Raw genomic sequence first — 19824 nt, forward strand, 5'->3', positions numbered from 1 at the left:
TTCATGATGAGGCTAACAGATTTGTCATTGCCACTAGTGAAAATGGCAATATCGTCAACATATGCCAAATGATCAATAAGAGGACCATTGTTGGGCATAGAAAAAGGAATAAAGTTGTCATCCAAAAGAAGATTGTTAAGAGAGAAACTCAACACTTCAGCTGGATTAATAAAGAGAGAGAGGGAAAGGGGATCTCCTTGTTTAAGTCCCTGACTAGAAGTAACAAAGTCTTTTCTGTTTCCACTAACAATGATGGAATACCAAATGCCAGATAAGAGATTCAAAATCATGTCAATCCACAGTTCACAGAAACCAAATTTCCTAAGAACTGAGGTACAAAAGTTCATGACATTCTATCATATGTTTTTGCCATGTCCATTTTAATAACAACATTGACACCCTTATTAGTATGAGAGATAGATCGAACAATTTCTTGCCCTAATAGAATATTTTCCGAAATCAATCTATCTTTAACAACCCACTTTGATTAGCAGAGATCTATTTGCTTAAAAGAGGATTGAGTCTGATAGAGAGAATTTTAGAGATGATCTTGTTTGTGAAATTAGAGAGACTAATAGGTCTAAATTCATTAAAGGTGGTGGGGGAATCATTCTTTGGGATAAGAACTAAACTAGTGTGTGTGTGTGTGAAACTTAGTAAGAGGCTTACCTCTGAAGAATTCCATTACAAATGCAATGATGTCCTAGAAACTTTGAAAGAAAGTTTCATTGTAGTTGTCTGGTCCTGCAGCACTAGATGTACATAAATTGAAAACAACATGTTTGATTTCCTCTTCAGTTGGATTATCTGTAAGGCTGACATTCTCTTCATCTGTAATCTTGTTCATGATACATTCCAGAATGTTAGGGTCCAGATTAGCTGCTGGTAGATTGAAAAGGCCATTAAAATGTTTAATGGCGGCTTTAGCAATCTTATCCTCCCTTGTAATCCAATTTCCTTTATGATTCTTGATTCTATCCAGTTGCAGTCTTCTTCTTTTCTCTCTGAGCTTACTGTAAAATTAGTTGGTATTTCTATCTCCCTCCTCAAACCAATTGATATTGGCCTTCTGAGTGATTAAGGAGTCCTGCATAGACAGCCACCTAAGGCATTTGGCATGAGCTTTATTGGTCTTTGCCCTCTCTGCCTTAGTGTTATTAGAAATATCTAGTTCTTCAGTATTTTCACTTTATCTTCCCAATTAATAACTTGTTCATGAATGTTCCCAATGGTTTCTCTTGACCACTGACCGAGTCTTTTGATGAGAAGCTTAAGCTTTGACTGAAACTTCCACATATGGTTACCATTGAGTTGAGTGTCCCATACTTCCTTAACAATCTCGAAAAAACCATCCCGTTTAGTCCAGAAGTTGAGAAATTTGAAGTACTTTATGTATTGACTGTATCAAAATATTTTATGAGTAAAGGCATGTGATCAGAACCAGTTCTCACTAAGTGTTTGACAATTGTATCTTGGAATGTTTGAGCCTATTTGTCATTTATGAAGACTCTATCTAGTCTTTTCCAAATTCTTTTCCTAGGCCTCCAATTGTTGCACCAACTGTACTTAGGGCCTGAGAAACCAATGTCTGTTATACCACAGTTGTCCATGCTCATTTGAAAATCAAGACTCCTGTGCATTCCATGAGGCCTACCTCCAAGCTTGTCCTCTGGTGCCAAGATAACATTGAAGTCGCCTCTAATACACCAAGGGCCATAAATTGCTAGGCTGATATCCTCAAGGCTGATCCATAAGTCTTTTCTTTCTCTTGAAGTACATTTGGCATCGACTGCTGTGATAACAAACAGGAGGATTGTCCATACCATCTTCAACCTTTAAAGAAATATGTTGCTCCTCATTTGCAATAACAGTAGTTTGATTGAGGTTTTTCCAGAAATACCAAATCTTACCATTGTCGTTGGAGATGCAATCTTTAAAGCCAAGAAATTTGCGATATCCATCAATTTTATCTTTGCTAACCATGGGTTCCATAATAGCAACAAAAAGGATACAGTTTATGTCTGTGAGTTGTTTGAGCCTATGAATGGCCTTGTTTGACCTGACTCCTCTAATATTCTAAAAGATTGTACTAATCATGGGAAACTTGAGGAGATGTACCATTCTTTTGTTTCCTCCTTAGAGAAGGTGTTGTTGTATTTGTGCTTCTTTTATGATCTTACTCTACTTCTTTCTCTTCCTTCTGCCAAATAAACGTCTTCATCTAAGTTCACATCCCCTCGGTTAGTGTTCTGATTCTGTTAAAGTCCTTGAGCAGCTTGGTGTAAGATGGGATCCTCATTTAGATGATTTTTTATTAGTTCTCCTGAGTTGACTTCTGCAAAACTAAGCTGGTTAGCATTTAAATCTACAACAATATTAATACATGGGTGTTCACGGATATATGTTGGGAGGCTTGAGGAGCTCGAACTTGTTTCAAAATCTTTGTCTTTATCAAGTACAGTTTGATCGTGAGCCTCATTTCCTTCCTTCATTTTATTAGTTCTAGATCTCTCCTCTTCTTTTGAGCCTTCTGGTGGATTTTTGTTAGAATCCTCAGCTTCCTTTTCCTCTATATAAGTAATGTTATGTATGTCTTTTGTATGATCAGGTATGGTACTTTCCTTGACCTTCGACACAGATTCATTGCTTGCAGTGTGAACATTGGTAGTGCTAGTTGTTCTACTCTTTGCATCTTGGACTAACATCAGATTTTGAGCCTTGGGGGCTTTTCCATGATAGTCTTTTTGTTGCTCAATTGGTTATGAATTGGTTTGAATAGAACCTTGCTCTTCTTTTTTTGGCATTTTCTTCTGCTTTTCCTTTTTCTTCTTCCTCTTTTTCTTAATTCTATCTGCTATAGACAGTGCCTCCTTCTCCTCCTCATTTGGTTGAAGGTTTAGTTCTCGTTCATCTTCCTCTTTGCTTTGCAATTCAACATTTTGGAAGACTTTAGTAGTTTTGTCTTTCTCTTCTTTCCAGACTCCTTAGCTTTAGTACCAGTCCTTTTGTTCGTTGCCTCTGGAGTTTTCTCTACATTAATTCTCCGATCCTCGTTATTCTCTTTTTTATTTCCACAACTGCCTTCTCCAGGATTCTCCATGTTCTTAACATTGTTGCTTTTTTCCTGCTTCTAAATCTTTCAGTTTTTCCAGAACTCTGCAATTCATCATATTACGGCTTAACTTTTTGCAATACTTTTGGATGATCTCGTATTCTATTTTTTCTATGGATCCCCTCAACGGTGAGTTCTTATCCTTCGATCCCACCCATACACTCCCTATTTGAGGTTTGAGAAGATCAATTTCTACCCTTACCTTAGGAACACTAGTCCTAGTACGACCACCATAGCAACGTCAAAGGAAGCCAATTTCACTACAAATTTACTTAGCATAGTGCCATATATGCATATTAAAAGGGAGGCCACGGAGAATGATCCATACCGGCACTATCGGAATAACTTCATCCGGTTTGAAATTCGGTGTCCATTTTTGTAACCACATCTGGAAGCCATCGACTTCAACCACCCTTTTGTACAAAACTGAGTTGAAATCATCCTCATTTGTAAAGTCTAAGAAAATATTGTAATTATCATATACTCCGATTTTCGCAGAACCCTTCACAGGAAATTTTTCCCTAAAAGTAGCCCTAATTCGTTCAGTTTGGGGTCTTGGTTTTAAGAATCTGCCAACAATTGTCAGCCGACATTCATCGCCATAATTCCATAGTAGGCCTTTGCCTTGAAGATTATAGCAGGCATCCCATTGTGTGTGGTATGCCTTGCTATCACAGATTCTCGTGGGTGATGAGCATTGCTCATCGGGGTACTAGTAGCAGCCGTCACAGTAGTGGCGAAGTTTGGTTTCCCAAAAATTCCCTCTGTCCCCTGAATCGGCTTGTTGAGAGCATCAAAATTATGATTTTTACGCGCCCCTAGAGTCTCATCCAATGGTGCCATAAGGCGGCGCGTGTCAGAGACGCGTAAATAAAGTTACTGTTATAGACGTAATATTTTAATAGTACAGAGAGAGTTAGGTTCAAGAGATTCCAAAGACCTTGATGTTGGAATATTCAATGTTGTATGATTTTAGTTTCATCGAAGACTCCCACGGATGAATCCAACATAATGGTTCTCAGTTTGAACCAGTAGCTTTAAGAATATAATGGATTTACTACTAAAAATTTTAAACACTGAATTCAAGGTTTTAATTTTAGATTCGCCCGTGAAAATTTTGACTATCTTTTAAGTACTATTCACGGTCCTTATTCCACAAAAAAGTTGAATATCCCCCTTATTTTTATTTTATTCGGAGCAACTAACTGTACCAATTGTCAGGCGGAAAACAACATAAATAGTTATAGAAAATACAAATTATAAAAGTAGAAATAAAGACTATATATGTTTTAATAATAAAAATATTTAAAACTTTTAATTAAACTACTCAAATCTTTAAATTAGTGAATAATATTTTTCACAATAAGATTCAAGGTAACACATTGTAAATATATGGCTAACATCTTAATTAACTTGAATTTTCTTATAAATATAAATATTAGTATTTTATATTATATTTTGTAATAGAGCTGTCAATATGGGCCTGGCCGGGCTAGCCCAGCCCAGCCCAGCCCATATGGGCTTTAGCAATTGACGGGCTGGGCTGGGCTAGCCCACCATTTTGATGGGCCTTATAATAGTTAGCCACCCCGACCCTATGTGGGATGCGGACCCCCACGGGTCGGCCCATCATAATTTTAAAAAATATAATTTTATATTTTTTTCTTTAAGTTCTAACCTAAAAAAAGATAATTATTTAAAAGTTAAAAAATATCTTATTGGAAAAAATTTGCAAAACTTAGTAACTTTTTATATTGTTCCAATATATTACAATAAACACTAAAAAAGTAAAAGACAAGATTATATTTCATTCACTAAATGTCAAAACTCAAAACAAACTATTCAAGAGAACGTTCATGATGCTTATGAGATACCCAACACATCATCTTCATTAAACACATTTGAATCCGCTTGTGACAAGGTTGTCTTAACATCTTCACTTTCATCTACATCTATAATTCGTATGCAATATTAATTAGTTAAATATTAAGAATAATTAAATTTTTTAAACTAATTAACGTCTTATGATTTTGATCTTATAATATGATGAGGTTAATAAACTTTAAGCTTGGGATACTCTTATTGTTATTTTTTATGTCATATACTTTCTTATATTTTATATACTTTAAATACGTATTTTTATTAGGCCCACGGGCCGGCCCAGCCCAGCCTTAGTCAAGCCCCACGGGCCACGAGCTTACTCGGGCCGGGCTTAAAATCCTCATTTTTAAGTGGGCTCCAAAAATTCTAGCCCATTTATGCTAAATCATGGGCTGGGTTGGCCCAACGGGCCAAGCCCATATTGACGCCTCTAATCAACACATAGCCTAAACATGATTTCCAACATGATTAGCAGTCAAATTTTTATAACACAGGGAGAGCATATGGCTAACAACAAGTTATTCAACTTTACAGTTCCACGGAATGGACCAAGTCACAATTCCTACGGTGCACGCCCACACGCCCGTCACCTAGCATGTGCGTTACCTCCAAACCAATCACATAACGCATAATCCGGGGTTTCATACCCTTAGAACCAGATTTATAACTGTTACTTACCTCAATTCGAGCAAAACTCTACTCCAATATGCCTTTGCCTCACGAGTCGGCCTCCAAATCTCCCGAATCTAGCCATAAGCAGTACAATACAATCAATACGGGCTAAAGGATTAAATTCCATAAGAAAAATATGAAATTACAAGCCAAAATCCGAAATTGGCCAAAAGCCGGCCCTCGGGCCCACGTCTCGAAATCGGCAAAAGTCACAAAAATCGAAAGCACATTCACTCACGAGCCTAGTCATACCAAATTCATCAAAATCCGACACCAAATGGCCATTCAGATCACCAAAATCAACTCTCCAAATCCCTTGCCTCAAACCCCCAAATTACACCAACTAGGTGGGACAATCAGTGGGAAAATATAATTATTGAAGAAAAATGAACACAAGGAACTTATTTCAAGAATCCCTTTGAATACCCTCTCAAAATCTCCAAAATCCGAGCTCAAATGTTAGAAATGGTGAAAAATCTCGGAACCCTCGTATATATATGTTCTGTCCAGTTAAACCGCATCTACGGTCCAAAAATCCGCTTCAGCGGACCCGCTTTTGCGGTGAAAAGTCTGCTTCTGCGGAAATCACTTAACCCAGCTGCCTCCGCTTCTATGACGCCTAACCCGCATATGCGGCCTCGGAGGTGCGGGAGAACCATCGCACCTGCGATCCCTGCTCCTCTCTTCCTTGGTCGCTTCTGCGGCTTCCTTCCCGCTTATGCGGGTTCGCACCTGCGGTGCCCACTCTGCATGTGCGATTACACTAGCAGTGAAAAATCTTCAACAACTCATCAACTTCAAAACTCGTTTCGAAAATTATCCGAAATCAACCCGAGGCCCCCGAGACCTCAACCAAATATACCACCAAGTCCTAAAACCTCATACGAACTTAGTCGAGCCTTCAAATCACCTCAAACAACATCAAAAATACGAATCGCACCACAATTCAAGCCTAATGAACTTTGAAATTTCCAAATTCTACAAACGGCATCGAAACCTATCAAATCACGTCCGATTGACCTCAGATTTTGCACACAAGTCACAAATGACACCACGAACCTACCCCAACTTTCGGAATCGGAATCCAACCCTGATATCAAAAAGTCTACTCCCGGTTAAACTTCTCAAAATTTTAACTTTCGCCATTTCAAGCCTAATTCCACTACGGACCTCCAAATCACAATTCGGACATGCTCCTAAGTTCAAAATCACCCAACGGAGCTAATGGAACCATCAAAAATCAATTCCGGGGTCGTTTACACATAAGTCAATATCCGGTCAACTTTTCCAACTTAAGCTTTCAATTATGAGACTAAGCGTCTCAATTCACTCTGAAATCTCTCCGGACCCGAACCAACCAACCGGGTAAGTCATATAATAGTTGTAGAGTACAAATGGAGCAGAAAATGAAAGAACGGGGCTACAACTCTCGAAACGACCTAATAGATCGTTACATGGTATCTACGCAGACATCTCGGGTAATTTCACAAAAGCCACCGGCATTTATGTTCACCACTATTAAGGCAACTTTTAAGAGAAATCTAATATGATATTCTGTCCCCTATTCCAATGATCATAGATTTGGATATCTCTTGAATTTTCGATCTGGTTTCGTTCACAAAAGCAAGAAATTAAAGTGCGAAAGGAAACAGAAAAAATTTGCAGTGCAAAAAACAGTGATCTAAACTCAATCATTTGATAGTTCAACCACCCTACAACTTTCACATGCATCACATTTCACTCCACTTTATTTTCAATACTTTCAAAACATGACAAAATCTTCGCACTTTCAAGAAAACAGAAAACAACAAAAGCAAACGACTTGACACTTCTCTTCCCCACCTATTAGTTGTGTTCTAGACTTGTGTGTTTCCACTTCGTGTCACTAAAAAATGTCGTTTCTACTCTAACTTGTTGAGTGAACATCTTTTTTCATTTTTAATTTACACGACTTATCATGTACGTAATTATCAATATTTTATGAGTAAGTATTTTGCTATGTTGGATCTCCACAATGGTTAACACAATTACAATTCTTATGAATTTAGATTATATAAATTCACAGTGTAAGGATCTTTAAACTATTAGGGGTCGTTTGGTACGAGGTATAAGAAGGTATAAGGGTGGTATAAAAATTTAATACCACCTTAATACTCTGTTTGGTTAGCAAACCAGGTATAAGTTATCCCGGTGTTAATTTTAACACCGGGATAACTTACACCTTATAGAAGGTGGGGTAATTAGCACCGGTATAACTTATACTTTATTCTTAGAAATTATGCAATTGTCATTCTTAATATAACATACCAAACAATGAATAAACAACAATCCCAGCATAAGTAATCCCACCATAATTTATCCCAATATAACTTATACCGGCATAACTTATACCGATATAAATCGTATTCTAACCAAACGACCCCTTAGTGTTATATTAATTTTAGATACCAAGATAGTAAAATTTGTTATTAAGTGGCCTTGAGTTAATACTCGTCATGGAGATTTACATGTACGGAATGAATTGATTGTGTAAATATATTTTACTAAAGACAGATGTAGTGTTTATCTTATGGATTCATCTGAATCTAGTAGATTTGGCTCCTATTCTTTTCTCATTTTTCCCTGTGTCGATAGTCTAGTGGAAATAACTTTTCGATATTCACGTAAGGGTAAGGTCAGGGGCGGATATAACATGCGGCAAGCGGTATCACGTGACACCGCGTCGTCGGAATCTTTATTAAATACGTATATATAAATAGTATACAAAATGATGATATTGGGTATATATACAAAAAATGACACCATTTTTCATTTTAGTGATTATTCGTCCATTCATTTTTTTAAATTTTGACACCGCTTACCAAAAATCATGTGTACGCCTCTGGGTAAGGTCTGCGCACTATCTACCCTTCCAGACCCGACTGTACTGGATTTTTTGTTGTTGGAGTTGTTGTTACAGTAGAATTGGCCCAAACCCTATAAATATGTTAACAAGCTCACAAAATAAGTATAAATAATAAACATCAAAGTAATTAAATCAAATTAATTGGTGGAATCATAAACTCAAACTCATAAATTTCAAGTTCTGAATCCGCCTATATTTTTTACACTATCAACTCAAACTCTTATTCGAAAATGGGAAAATGGAAGATGATCTTGATTTGCCATAAGTCATTGGGTCCCCAAAGTGTTCTTAGGTCGTATTCCCAAAGTTTACACTCTCTTTTCTTTCTTCTTGAGATGTCACTATATAGGAATTCTCTCTCTTTCCACACACGAAAACAAGGAGAAAACAAAAATGCCACTTCAACAAAAATACCTTTAAAACTTGTATAAATACCCCACACATGCAACAACTCCACTTATGCTTTACTTCCCTTTTGTTTCCCATCTCTCTTTAATTTCTTTCTGTCTCATTTTCATCTCATATTCTCTGTTTCCCTCTCCTTAAACACACACACACACACTCTTACATATATTCATACAAAACACACATACAAAAACTCTACGTGTATATATATAACATGGCAGAATTGGGGTTTCAGAGTAAACATGGTAATAATCCTACAAGTAATGGACGTTTAAAGTTGTTTGGTTTCAACGTAACAGATGATCAAGATCAAGAAGTTGATTCTACAACAAAAACATCATCAGGGTCGCCGGAATCCGGTGGTTTTCCGGCTTCCGACGGCCGGAAATACGAGTGTCAATACTGCTGTAGGGAATTTGCAAATTCACAAGCTTTAGGTGGCCATCAAAATGCACACAAAAAAGAAAGGCAACAATTGAAACGTGCCCAAATGCAAGCTAGTCGTAATGCTTACATGCGAAACCCTATTATCTCCGCCTTCGCTCCGCCATCTCACCTCCTCGCTCCGCCAGGTACCATGGTGGTTCCCGCAGTGGCAGCATCGTCTCCATCGTGGGTTTACGTACCACGCGCTTCGCCGCCCTTCCACGTGTCGCATGGTTGTTTGTTTCCAACGTCGAATGGAGGGAGGGGTGTAGGGAACTTACAGTATACCGGCAGTGTAGTGGATTCGAGCTTGACAAGTGTTGGGCCTCAACAGGTAAAGGCCCACAGTGCTAAAATTGATGGGCCGTCATTGAGTAGGTTTTCAGGTGGGGATTCTGGGCCCAATTTTGATGATGCATTTGGATTGGATTTACATCTAAGCCTTGCACCAGCCGCGCCTTAGCTCGGCTCTATAATCAGCTAGGAAGGAAGATTTATTTATTTTTATTTCCTTTTTTTTTCATTTTGAATGAATTTATCCAGAAAATAGGATCTTGTAAATCTCAGATAATTTATTTATCTTTTCACTCAACGAAAAAATATTATCCTTACATGCATTTGCTGATGTTTATGTCTTTTTCTTCTTCCACTTTGCAAATTGAGGCTTCAAAGTTTTTAAAATATTACATTGGTTGTATGTGCATGTAAATATTGATGTGATATGTTAAAGAAGTTTAGGTCATATATAGCTTTTGAAATGTGTACGTGATGTAATAATATCTGCTTTTCTTCTTTCTTTTTTATTTTGGTTCAATATCAATGATAGACAGATTTTGGTTCAATATCAATGATAGACAGAGGCGGATCCAGGATAATGTAAAAATGAGGGTTATGAGAGTGATGATACAACAATATAGAAATTTAAAACCACCGTGATCATTGAAAAACTAATATCCGCAAGCTAGTCAATACTGTTGATTGTACGAACAAAGTTTCACATTTGAGTTGTAAAATAAACATATGTATATTAATCAGTGGCGTACACAGGATTGTTGGTAAGTGGTGTCAATATTGAAAGCAATGAACAAAAGAATAAATCACTATAATGAAAAGCGGTGTCATTTTTTATATATATGTGCAATATTTTCGTTTTGTATACGAATATATAAATATTTAATAAAAAATTTGACGAAGCGGTGTCACGTGATACCGCTTGCCGCAAGGTGTATCCGCCCCTAATAGTAATTTCTTTAATAAGATGAGACCTTTTAGAGAATATCGTATAAGTTTGGCCCAAAACGAACATTATTACACCATATTCAAAAGGAATACATCTTGAAAGATCTAGTTGTTTTGTTCTTCCAAACTCTTTAACTACTCCTTCGATATATAGCATAGATATTCTTTTAAAGGCGGAGTAGATTTCAAGTTTATGAGTTCTGGATTTCGGAACTATTGACTTCAAGTGTAAATGAATGAGTTCTAGATTAAATATTTATACATATTTATGAATTCAAAACATCAAATACACCGTTTAAATAAAAGTTACTGGGTTCGGCCGAACTCGTAGGTCCGCTTGTTCCTCCACCCTGTTCTCTTTGGGTGCCATATGTTTCAATCTTTGATCTCCAATAACTGTTGGTTCAAATGTGGGACCAATCACTCACACATGAAGACTAGTTCCCCCCGGCTTTGAGATCTAGGAATTGATTGGATGAATTAAATATTATACTATACATCCAAATATTGTTCTCGAGTCAAACCACACATATATAGTTGTCTTCTCATTGTCTTCCACTTCTATATGAAGCCAAAATTTTAAACTTAAAAAGCTTAATTAGTAGTGGAAAGCTGTCTAAACAAGAACCTATCTGCCACATAATGGGAAAAAATTATGAGATTGTTTAAGGGTGTGGAAAAGAGGGGAGGGGTTGGGAATTTGTTTGGAAAACAATAACAAGAATGAGTGGCTTCTTGCTTAATCTTTACAGATTTAATTAAGTTTTATTGATAATGTAAAGATTTTTATACTATTAATATTATTTTTACTTGTACAATCTGAACTCTCTATAACAGTTATTTTCTATAACAACACTTCACAATAACGATCAAGTTTTCTTTGAACCATTCTTCATGTTATATTATAAGATGTGTTCTCTAAAATAATACTTTACTATAGCAACAAAAAATATTGAAACAAACGAGACTGTTATAGAACTAGAAAATTGTCTTTTCGTCAAAACTATTATAATATTGTCAGAATTAAAATGCCGTTCAGACGAATTCTGGTCGTTGGAAATGTCAACCATCTTACTAGGTTATCGATTATATTTATCGTAAAAATTATACATGTAGTTATCTTAGAATTAATCAGATAATATAAAAATCTTTTCCACTGTTAGTTTATAGAACTTAAAGTCAATTTTTATTAGTAAGATGAAAGTTTGTGCTTATTAATTATGGATAAGCAACCAATGGTTTTATGTGTTTAGTGAAGCTTACGTGTAAGCACGAAAACAAGATAATGCAACACTCAAAAAGGAAAAAAGAAGCACCAAAATTAAAGAGTGATCCTTATTAGGCTGCTAATCACAACTTTAACAAAGCTCAAGAAAAAAAGTGAAATGATTAAGTGGGAAACTATTATGTATACTTTTTTTTGGCACCTTCTTTTCGGTGCAAAAGTGAAAAAGTTTGAATTTTGTACATAAAATATATGGAAGGTCGGCGCTTTGCAATTGGCATACACAAGTATATCGAGTCGAATCCAGAATTTGAAGATTACGAGTCTACTTTTGCATTCAATTAAAGCTCTTTTTGTATATAGGGTGCCACTGTTAATATATCATTATTCGTTAACGAATATGTATACACGGAATTTTTGTCGAACTTTTCAAGTGCCGGTGACCTCTTTCTTTATAATTTAGGTCCGCCTCTGAATGTATATGTGTGTTTATTCTAGGAGCTCTTTTTGACACATGAGTAGTACAAAGTGCATCAACTCTTGAGGTAGTTGGTGAGGCAAAACATAGAAAATCAATCCCATTCACACAACTTTTGTCTGATGAAAAAAAAAAAAAAAAACTTAACCCTACATCCTTTCCTAGCTAGTTGTTTTAATTTTAAAAAATGACAGCCATCGTACAAAATATCCCGCATTCAGGTAGGATCAATGTAAGGGCCGCACCCTAAGGGATATAATGTAGACAGTCTACTCTAATGCAAGTATAAATAGTTGCTTTAACAACTCGAACCCATAACCTCTAGGTCACACAAACAGAGGCGGAGTCACGATTTCAAGTTTATGGATTCGGAATTATATTCTTATTGTTTTAAGCTACTACAGGTTCTAAATTAATAATTTCTATATATTCAATGAACTTTTTAAGACAAATATAAGGTTCGAACCAAAGCTACTGGATTTGGCCGGATCCGCTCGGGCCCCTGCACATAAAAACAACTTTACGGTTGCTCAAATGCTCCCTTTAGTTATTTTATTTTTTATTTTTTAATTGGGCCCTCAATAAATTACCTTTCATTAGTGCATTTTTAAGTGATGTAGACAGCCACTTTCTCCCATTTAATTAATCAAGAAAAAACAATATTTGTTTTGTCATGGGGTAGAAACTTGGAAAATGGTCACCTTCCACTAAAGTTCCTATGAAGCAAATATATATAGAGGTTATATATTAAAAAGACAAAAGGAGAAGACTCATATACCAGACAGTACAATCTTTTTAAATTTTTATGAAGATTCTATTGTTTGGAAAAACTTTAATATGTCTCTCCCTCAAAGTTCAAACATCAATTGGTGAAAGCTAGCTAGCTCCCTCTAAGTGAGGCAATCATGCTAAATTGATGGAACAAATTAAAGTACCTTTCATAGTAGCAAGCTAGTGACTATTTAACACCACCAAAGCCCCACTTCCCCTAAAAGGTTAGATAACTTTAAAAAAAAAAAAAATTATTCGGTGCACGAAGCAACATGCGTTCATGCGAGATTCGGGGAATGATTGTATCTCAAGAGGTGTGTTATAGGCAGCCTGCCCTAATACATCAGTGGTTGATTATAGCCTCGAACCCCTAACCTATAAGTTACATGGAGACAACTTTACCGTTGCTCCAAGGCTCTCCTTCAAAGATTAGATAACTAAACCATAAAAAAAAAAGTAGAGAATTTCAGTTATATGTATGGATAGGATAAATACCTTTTACGCGATCAGTGCAGTTTAATTCATTATAGCAGATTAGCTAACAATTTGAGTACCCCAATATTTATCATAAAGAGCTATTTGTATTTGCTTTATAAGTAATCTGATCGTGTAAATATTTTCGATGCATACAACTTAAAAGGGCAATGATTTAATATTGGAGTCATATCACATGCCTTGGTTCCACTATAGTCCAATCAAGTTTGCATGTTGTACCCAAAAGTTAACATGGAGCAAATGGGATCTTGATTTGGCGCAAATTTTGCCATTAATGGTGAATCAGATTCTTTGAAGTTAGTGGGTTATGCAATCTAAAAATAATAAAGTTATGGTAAATTTGTCATAATATTTGTATGGTTATAATTATAAAGTCATCATTATTTTTGTTTGAGACAGACTAAAAAGAAAAATATATCACATAAAATAGGTAGAGCCAATAGCTTTTATATAACAATTGAAGAGCAATGCATTTTTTATAACCAGTAATCACAAAAATAGTAGGGCTTTTTTCACTTTTAGCCCATGCCAGAACTGTTTACGTTTGGTAGCCGAAAAAAGTGTATAAAATTTGTATAATTTTGTATATAACTTACAAAATGTATATATATACAAAAAATATATATTTTTCTGGCTATTATTTTGAGAGCGACTATACAATGTATTTTCCGAAAATAGTACCAAATTTTAACTTCTTTATGATTTGTACTTGACCCACCGTTCTATTGATAATGCATAATGATCTTTTTTTTTTTCCATGGAGTGAATAAATAAATAATGTAAAAATGTACAAGATTCGGAAATTTCGGGATAAATTTTAGTGAAATTTATAAGCTTAATTGCAAATCCAATCCAAATGGGTCATCAAAATTGGGCCCAATATCCACTCTCGACAACTTACTCAATGATGGCCCACTAATTACATCAACTCTACCACTATGGGCCTTAACATGTTGAGGCCCAACACTTGCTAAGCTGGACTCCGCTACACCGCCAGTGTACTGAAAGTTCCCTACACCCCTTACACTATTGGACGTTGGAAAAACACAGCCATGAAAGGGAGGCGCAGCGCGTGGTACGTAAACCCACGACGGAGATGACGCCGGAACCACCATATGACCGGGCGGAGTAAGGAGGTGAGATGGCGGAGCGAAGGCGGAGACGATAGGGTTTCGCATGTAAGCGCTACGACTAGCTTGCATTTGGGCACGTTTTAATTGTTGTCTTTCTTTTTTGTGAGCATTTTGATGACCACCTAAAGCTTGTGAATTTGCAAATTCTCTACTGCAGTATTGACACTCGTATTTCCGGCCGTCGGAAGCCGGAAAACTGCCGGATTCCGGCGACTCTGATGATGTTTTTGTAGAGTTAACTTCTTGTTCTTGATCTTCCTCTGTCATGTTGAAACCAAATAACTTTAAACGTCCATTACTCGTAGGATTATAAGTACCATGTTTACTCTTAAACTCCAATTCTGCCATGTATTTTTGTGTATATATAAATATATGCGTAGTGTGTGTGTGTGTGTGTTTTCAGGGAGAAGAGACAGAGAAAGAGAGACAGAAAGAAATAGAGAATGTGGAAACAAAGGAGAAGGCCTAAGGGAAAATGTTTGCATGTGTAGGTTATTATATATACAACTCTAGAAGGGCTTAAATTTATTTTTTTATTTAAGCAAAGAGAAAATATTTTATTAAAGTGAGTGTGAGAGAGAGAGAAATAGATTGTTGCGGACATCCCAAGGAGAAGAAAGTAAGTGTGAAGTTTAGGAACATGATCAAGATCATTTGAGGACCCAACGCCGCACTGCACTTGTCCCATGTAAATTACACGTCACATATTTGCATCAATTAATATTAATTTATTACGACTAAATGATATATAAAGTTTATACTTTTTCATTTCAATAGTAATCATATAATTTGTGGTGTTAAATATGGGAAGAAATTCAAATATAACCAGATTTACAAGTGGTCATTGAAAAATAGTCACAGATTCAAGAGTAATCGAAATTTAACCACTTTTCATGTAAAGATAAATTTGAATGAAAATACTGTTCAAAATTCGAAAAATATTCCAGCATAATATACTGGAACTCCAAATATATTATACTGGAGTTCGAGTATATTATGTTGGAACTCTAGTATATTCATATTATACTGGAGTTCCAGTATAATATACTAGACTTCCAGCATAATATACTGGAGTTCTAGTATAATATACCGGTCCAGAATAATATGCTGGAAGTTCATCCACATGTGCTCCAATCTCCGGTATATTATATGCCGGAACTTTCCGCGTATTGGAGTTCCAGCATAATATGCTGGAAGTTCATACACAGATGCACCAATTTCCAGTATATTATACTGGAACTTTCCGTATTACAGCAAAATAGTGACTATTTTTCAATGAATTTGCAAAAGCTGGCTATTTTCCAATTTCTAGTCCGAAAAGTGGCTAGCGCTATTTTTACTTAAATATGTTATGATCACATTTTTATGACTATCCAATACAGTCAAACATTTCTATAACAGTCACATTCGTTCCAAATTTTTTTGGATGTATAGGGAAGTGCTGTTATATAGAACATATACTATAACATAATATGAAAATTTGTTCTAAAAAACTTAACTTTTATAGTGAATGGTTGTTATATAGAGGTCTGACTGTACATAATTAAAAGAAAATACTTTGAAGTTTAAGGTTAAGAAATATGTATTCAACTATAAAAAAAATGTCATTCCTTTTTAAATAAACGAAAAAAATAAAAAGTATCATATAAAATTGAAACATTTGAATATTAATTAACGATGCTCAGTGACAAAGAAATGCATATAAAAAACACATAGTATTTTATATTTATTGGTTGGTATAAACACCGAATGTAAATAAATTTTTGTCCTTTGTCTATGCATTTCCACTTTCAAAATCTTGAATTTGCATAAAATACCCAAAGTTTTATATAGGCTAACAAAAACCATATCATTGAACAATTAGTTGTATATAGGCCTTTATACAATTTAGGTTCTCATGTGAACAATATTGGCTACCTATATAACAATCTCGGCAATACTGAACAAAATTAAAAGAGTATATCTAAATCCATGATCATTGATTAGGGGACAAGATATTACAATGGATTCTTGTAAACATTAACTAACTAGTAATTTAACCAAAAAGCCATTGGCTTAGCTTATTCGTCGAATTACTCGAAAGTACTTGAGATATATAAAGAAATTACTAGTACCATTTTTCCTTTAAAATATACACTGCTATACATCGAAAAGGACAAGAAAAAACACTATTACAAAATGTTAGGGCCCCTCAGGAATATTTTGAAACATTGCAGTACAATATTAAAATAGTAATTTTGGATCTAGCACTATACAGTCAAACTCGTTTGTTTTAATATACCGTTATAATGAAGTATTGTTAGAGAAAATATATATTATATATAATATAAAAATTGGTTCCAAAAAAAATATGACTTTTGTAATGAATAGTTATTATATGAGGATGCTATTATAGAGAAATCTCAGTGCATACCATGAGTTCAAAGAATTTTTTTAATTAAGAGTAAACTACTGAAAATATAAGAAAGCTAGTGCAACGGAAAGATACATATATGTAATAGTACATTAAATTTTTACGTAAAACATTTATAATAACCCAGTCCATCGATCAAATATAATATACCTATACCTATAACTTGTATGGTCCAGCTAAATATAGTATGCCAAATTTTTGTACCTTAAATTTATGTAAAATTAAAATTTCCAAAAATGACCTTTGAAAGATTACGAGCATGGATTAATGTGGTGGAATGGTAAGCACTCATTCATCTTTACACTAGTAGAAAATTGGCAAAATTCGTCCACAGAATACCGACCGAAATCGGTGGGAAAAAAAACCGACCGAAATCTGTCGGAAATTGAGTAAATTGTTTGCAAAAGCCAAAGAAAATATTTCTGACAACGGAAATAGTGGTCCACAGCAAAAAAAAAAAATCCGACCAATTTCGGTCGGAACTTGGTCAATATTTTACCAAGACCTGGTCATACTTGTATATTATCTACAAAAATAATTTTTAATTAAAATTTTTCAAAAATTTCGACCGACTTCAGTCGGAATATTTGAAATTATGCTTTCTCGCCCAAGGCTTTTTTTTTAATATAACAATAATTATATATATTTAACTTACCAACCGGAATAAGTTATGACTAAATATTTCCGACCGAGGTCGGAAATACAATTTTAAAATAATTAAAATATAAATTTAATAATATTACCGATCGAAGTCGGTCGGTTTTTGTCAACCTTTATATAAATAGCTTTTAAATAAACAATATTTAATACTTAATTGATATATAAGAGAGAGAGAGAGAGAGAGAGAGAGAGAGAGAAGAGAGAGAGAGAGAGAGAGAGAGCTTATATACCAATTACTTAACCAATGTACGATGTATTTAATTTCATTTAGTTAATATATATTTTTATACAAAACAATTAATGTGTTATTTCAAGATTATAAATGAAATTTTAGAAAAAATGACTAAGAATATTTTTACACTAAAATGTAATCATAATTTTATTCACTTGAAATGATTTTTTATTTATTTATGGAATCCTTATTTAATGCACTCTTTTTTTATTAAAAAAGAAACAAACAAATAAATTATAAAATAGATAAATTAGTAAATAAATATTCCATGGGAAGAGAAGTAGTAGGAATATCCTCTTGTCCCACATCTGCCGAAAGATGTGAGTTTTTTCATCTTATAAGTTGAGCTTTGATGCCATCGAGTCCAACAACTGTGGACTAATAAAAAATAAGCAAATATAAGAAGAGTTGTAGTTAGTGCTTAGTAATAAGATTAATATTCTATATTTAGAATTAGAATTCAATAAAATAATAATGATAATATATACTACTCCCTCCGTTTCAATTTACATGAACCTGTTTGTATGGTTATAAAAGTTTCAAAAAGGAGTGTAGAGTATTTGTGTGGTTATAAAAGCTTCTCATTAATGGTAGAATTGAAAGTTTAAGCTAAATTGTTTCCAAATTTAAAAAGGAATCATTCTTTTTGGAACGGACCAAAAAGGAAATAATTCACATAAACTGGAACGGAGGGAGTAGTACTAATTAGTAATATAGTAATAAGATATATATTGTAGTGCTTTGATATCTCGAGCTGGGGAGTATACATGCGATACAAGAAAATATTTATCTGGAATATTTCGGTCGGTATAATATTGTCGATTTTAAATTTATTTATTTAAATAAATTAATAATTTGTTACAATTTACAAATAACTATTCATTTAAATAAAATTATTATATATTTAAAATTACGATTGATTTCGGTTGGTATTTGAAAAAAAAAAATTGATTAATACCGACTGAAGATTTCGGTCAGTATATGTAGTTTGGTTGTCAGTCAACACATTGAGCTAACCGACCGTTTTCGGTCGGAAAATTTCGACCGATTTCGGTTGCAACACCTTAGCGACCATCATTTTTCCGACTAATTAAAAGCGGTCGAAAATCGGTTGCTTTTTCTCAAATTCCGATGGATTTCGATCGGTATTCCTGGACGGAATTAGCCAGTTTTTTAGTAGTGAGTATTTGAAATTTGAGGATATAGTATTAGTTACTTGCATCTTCAATTTAGTTTCTCAAATAACGTCAATTTTTTAAAAAGAGTTTGTTCACTTCTTTTCTCTTTTCAAACCAATATAAAAATCCAAACGAATAGTGATATTCTTAAAACAACTTAAGTAAATGTACTTATACAAAACTGTTAAAGCTTAAAATAAAGAATAATTAAGATGCGATACTGAAAGTTAGAGTGCAGTAACTTTATAAATTCAAAACCCATCAATTTTAGAGTGCAGTAAAAAATTACATTCAAGAGCCATCAATGTTAGCTATATTCTGGGTTTAGATGTGCTATTTATTTTGTTTCTTCTTTACTTGGTGTTGATTCTAAGTAGATAGTAATTTTGATCTCGAAGTAGCATAAATCAGTTTTAAGCGTATTACACATAAGAAATACTAGCTAAAAAAAATTCAAGACCCATCACTGTTTAAGTTAGTAATATAAACTTTGAAGGCATTTTGGATTCAAAATTTTTTTAACTCCTGAAATCCGCAATCAGCCCTGCACCCACATTAGATTTAAAAAAAAAAATTATTTCAATCCGCACAACGCTAAA

General features: G+C 34.5%; 2 protein-coding genes across 2 annotated transcripts; one reads left to right on the forward strand and one right to left on the reverse strand.

Moving 5' to 3' along the window:
• Nucleotides 1-9004: 9004 nt before the first annotated feature.
• On the forward strand, nucleotides 9005-10197 carry LOC109213905 (zinc finger protein 6). Its single transcript, XM_019377745.1, has one exon. It carries the CDS (start codon nucleotides 9190-9192, stop codon nucleotides 9862-9864), a length of 675 nt encoding a protein of 224 aa, XP_019233290.1. The 5' UTR covers nucleotides 9005-9189; the 3' UTR covers nucleotides 9865-10197.
• Nucleotides 10198-14245: 4048 nt separating this feature from the next.
• LOC109213906 (zinc finger protein 6-like) lies at nucleotides 14246-15206 on the reverse strand. The gene has a single exon (XM_019377746.1). It carries the CDS (start codon nucleotides 15088-15090, stop codon nucleotides 14437-14439), a length of 654 nt encoding a protein of 217 aa, XP_019233291.1. The 5' UTR covers nucleotides 15091-15206; the 3' UTR covers nucleotides 14246-14436.
• Between the last annotated feature and the right edge of the window lie 4618 nt (nucleotides 15207-19824).

The sequence above is a fragment of the Nicotiana attenuata genome, unplaced genomic scaffold, assembly GCF_001879085.1.
Source record: "Nicotiana attenuata strain UT unplaced genomic scaffold, NIATTr2, whole genome shotgun sequence".
Taxonomy (NCBI): domain Eukaryota; kingdom Viridiplantae; phylum Streptophyta; class Magnoliopsida; order Solanales; family Solanaceae; genus Nicotiana; species Nicotiana attenuata.

Bases quoted from the DNA above. Each gene is read 5' to 3' on its own strand.
- LOC109213905 (XM_019377745.1), top strand. From the start codon at position 9,190: ATGGCAGAATTGGGGTTTCAGAGTAAACATGGTAATAATCCTACAAGT.
- LOC109213906 (XM_019377746.1), bottom strand. From the start codon at position 15,090: ATGGCAGAATTGGAGTTTAAGAGTAAACATGGTACTTATAATCCTACG.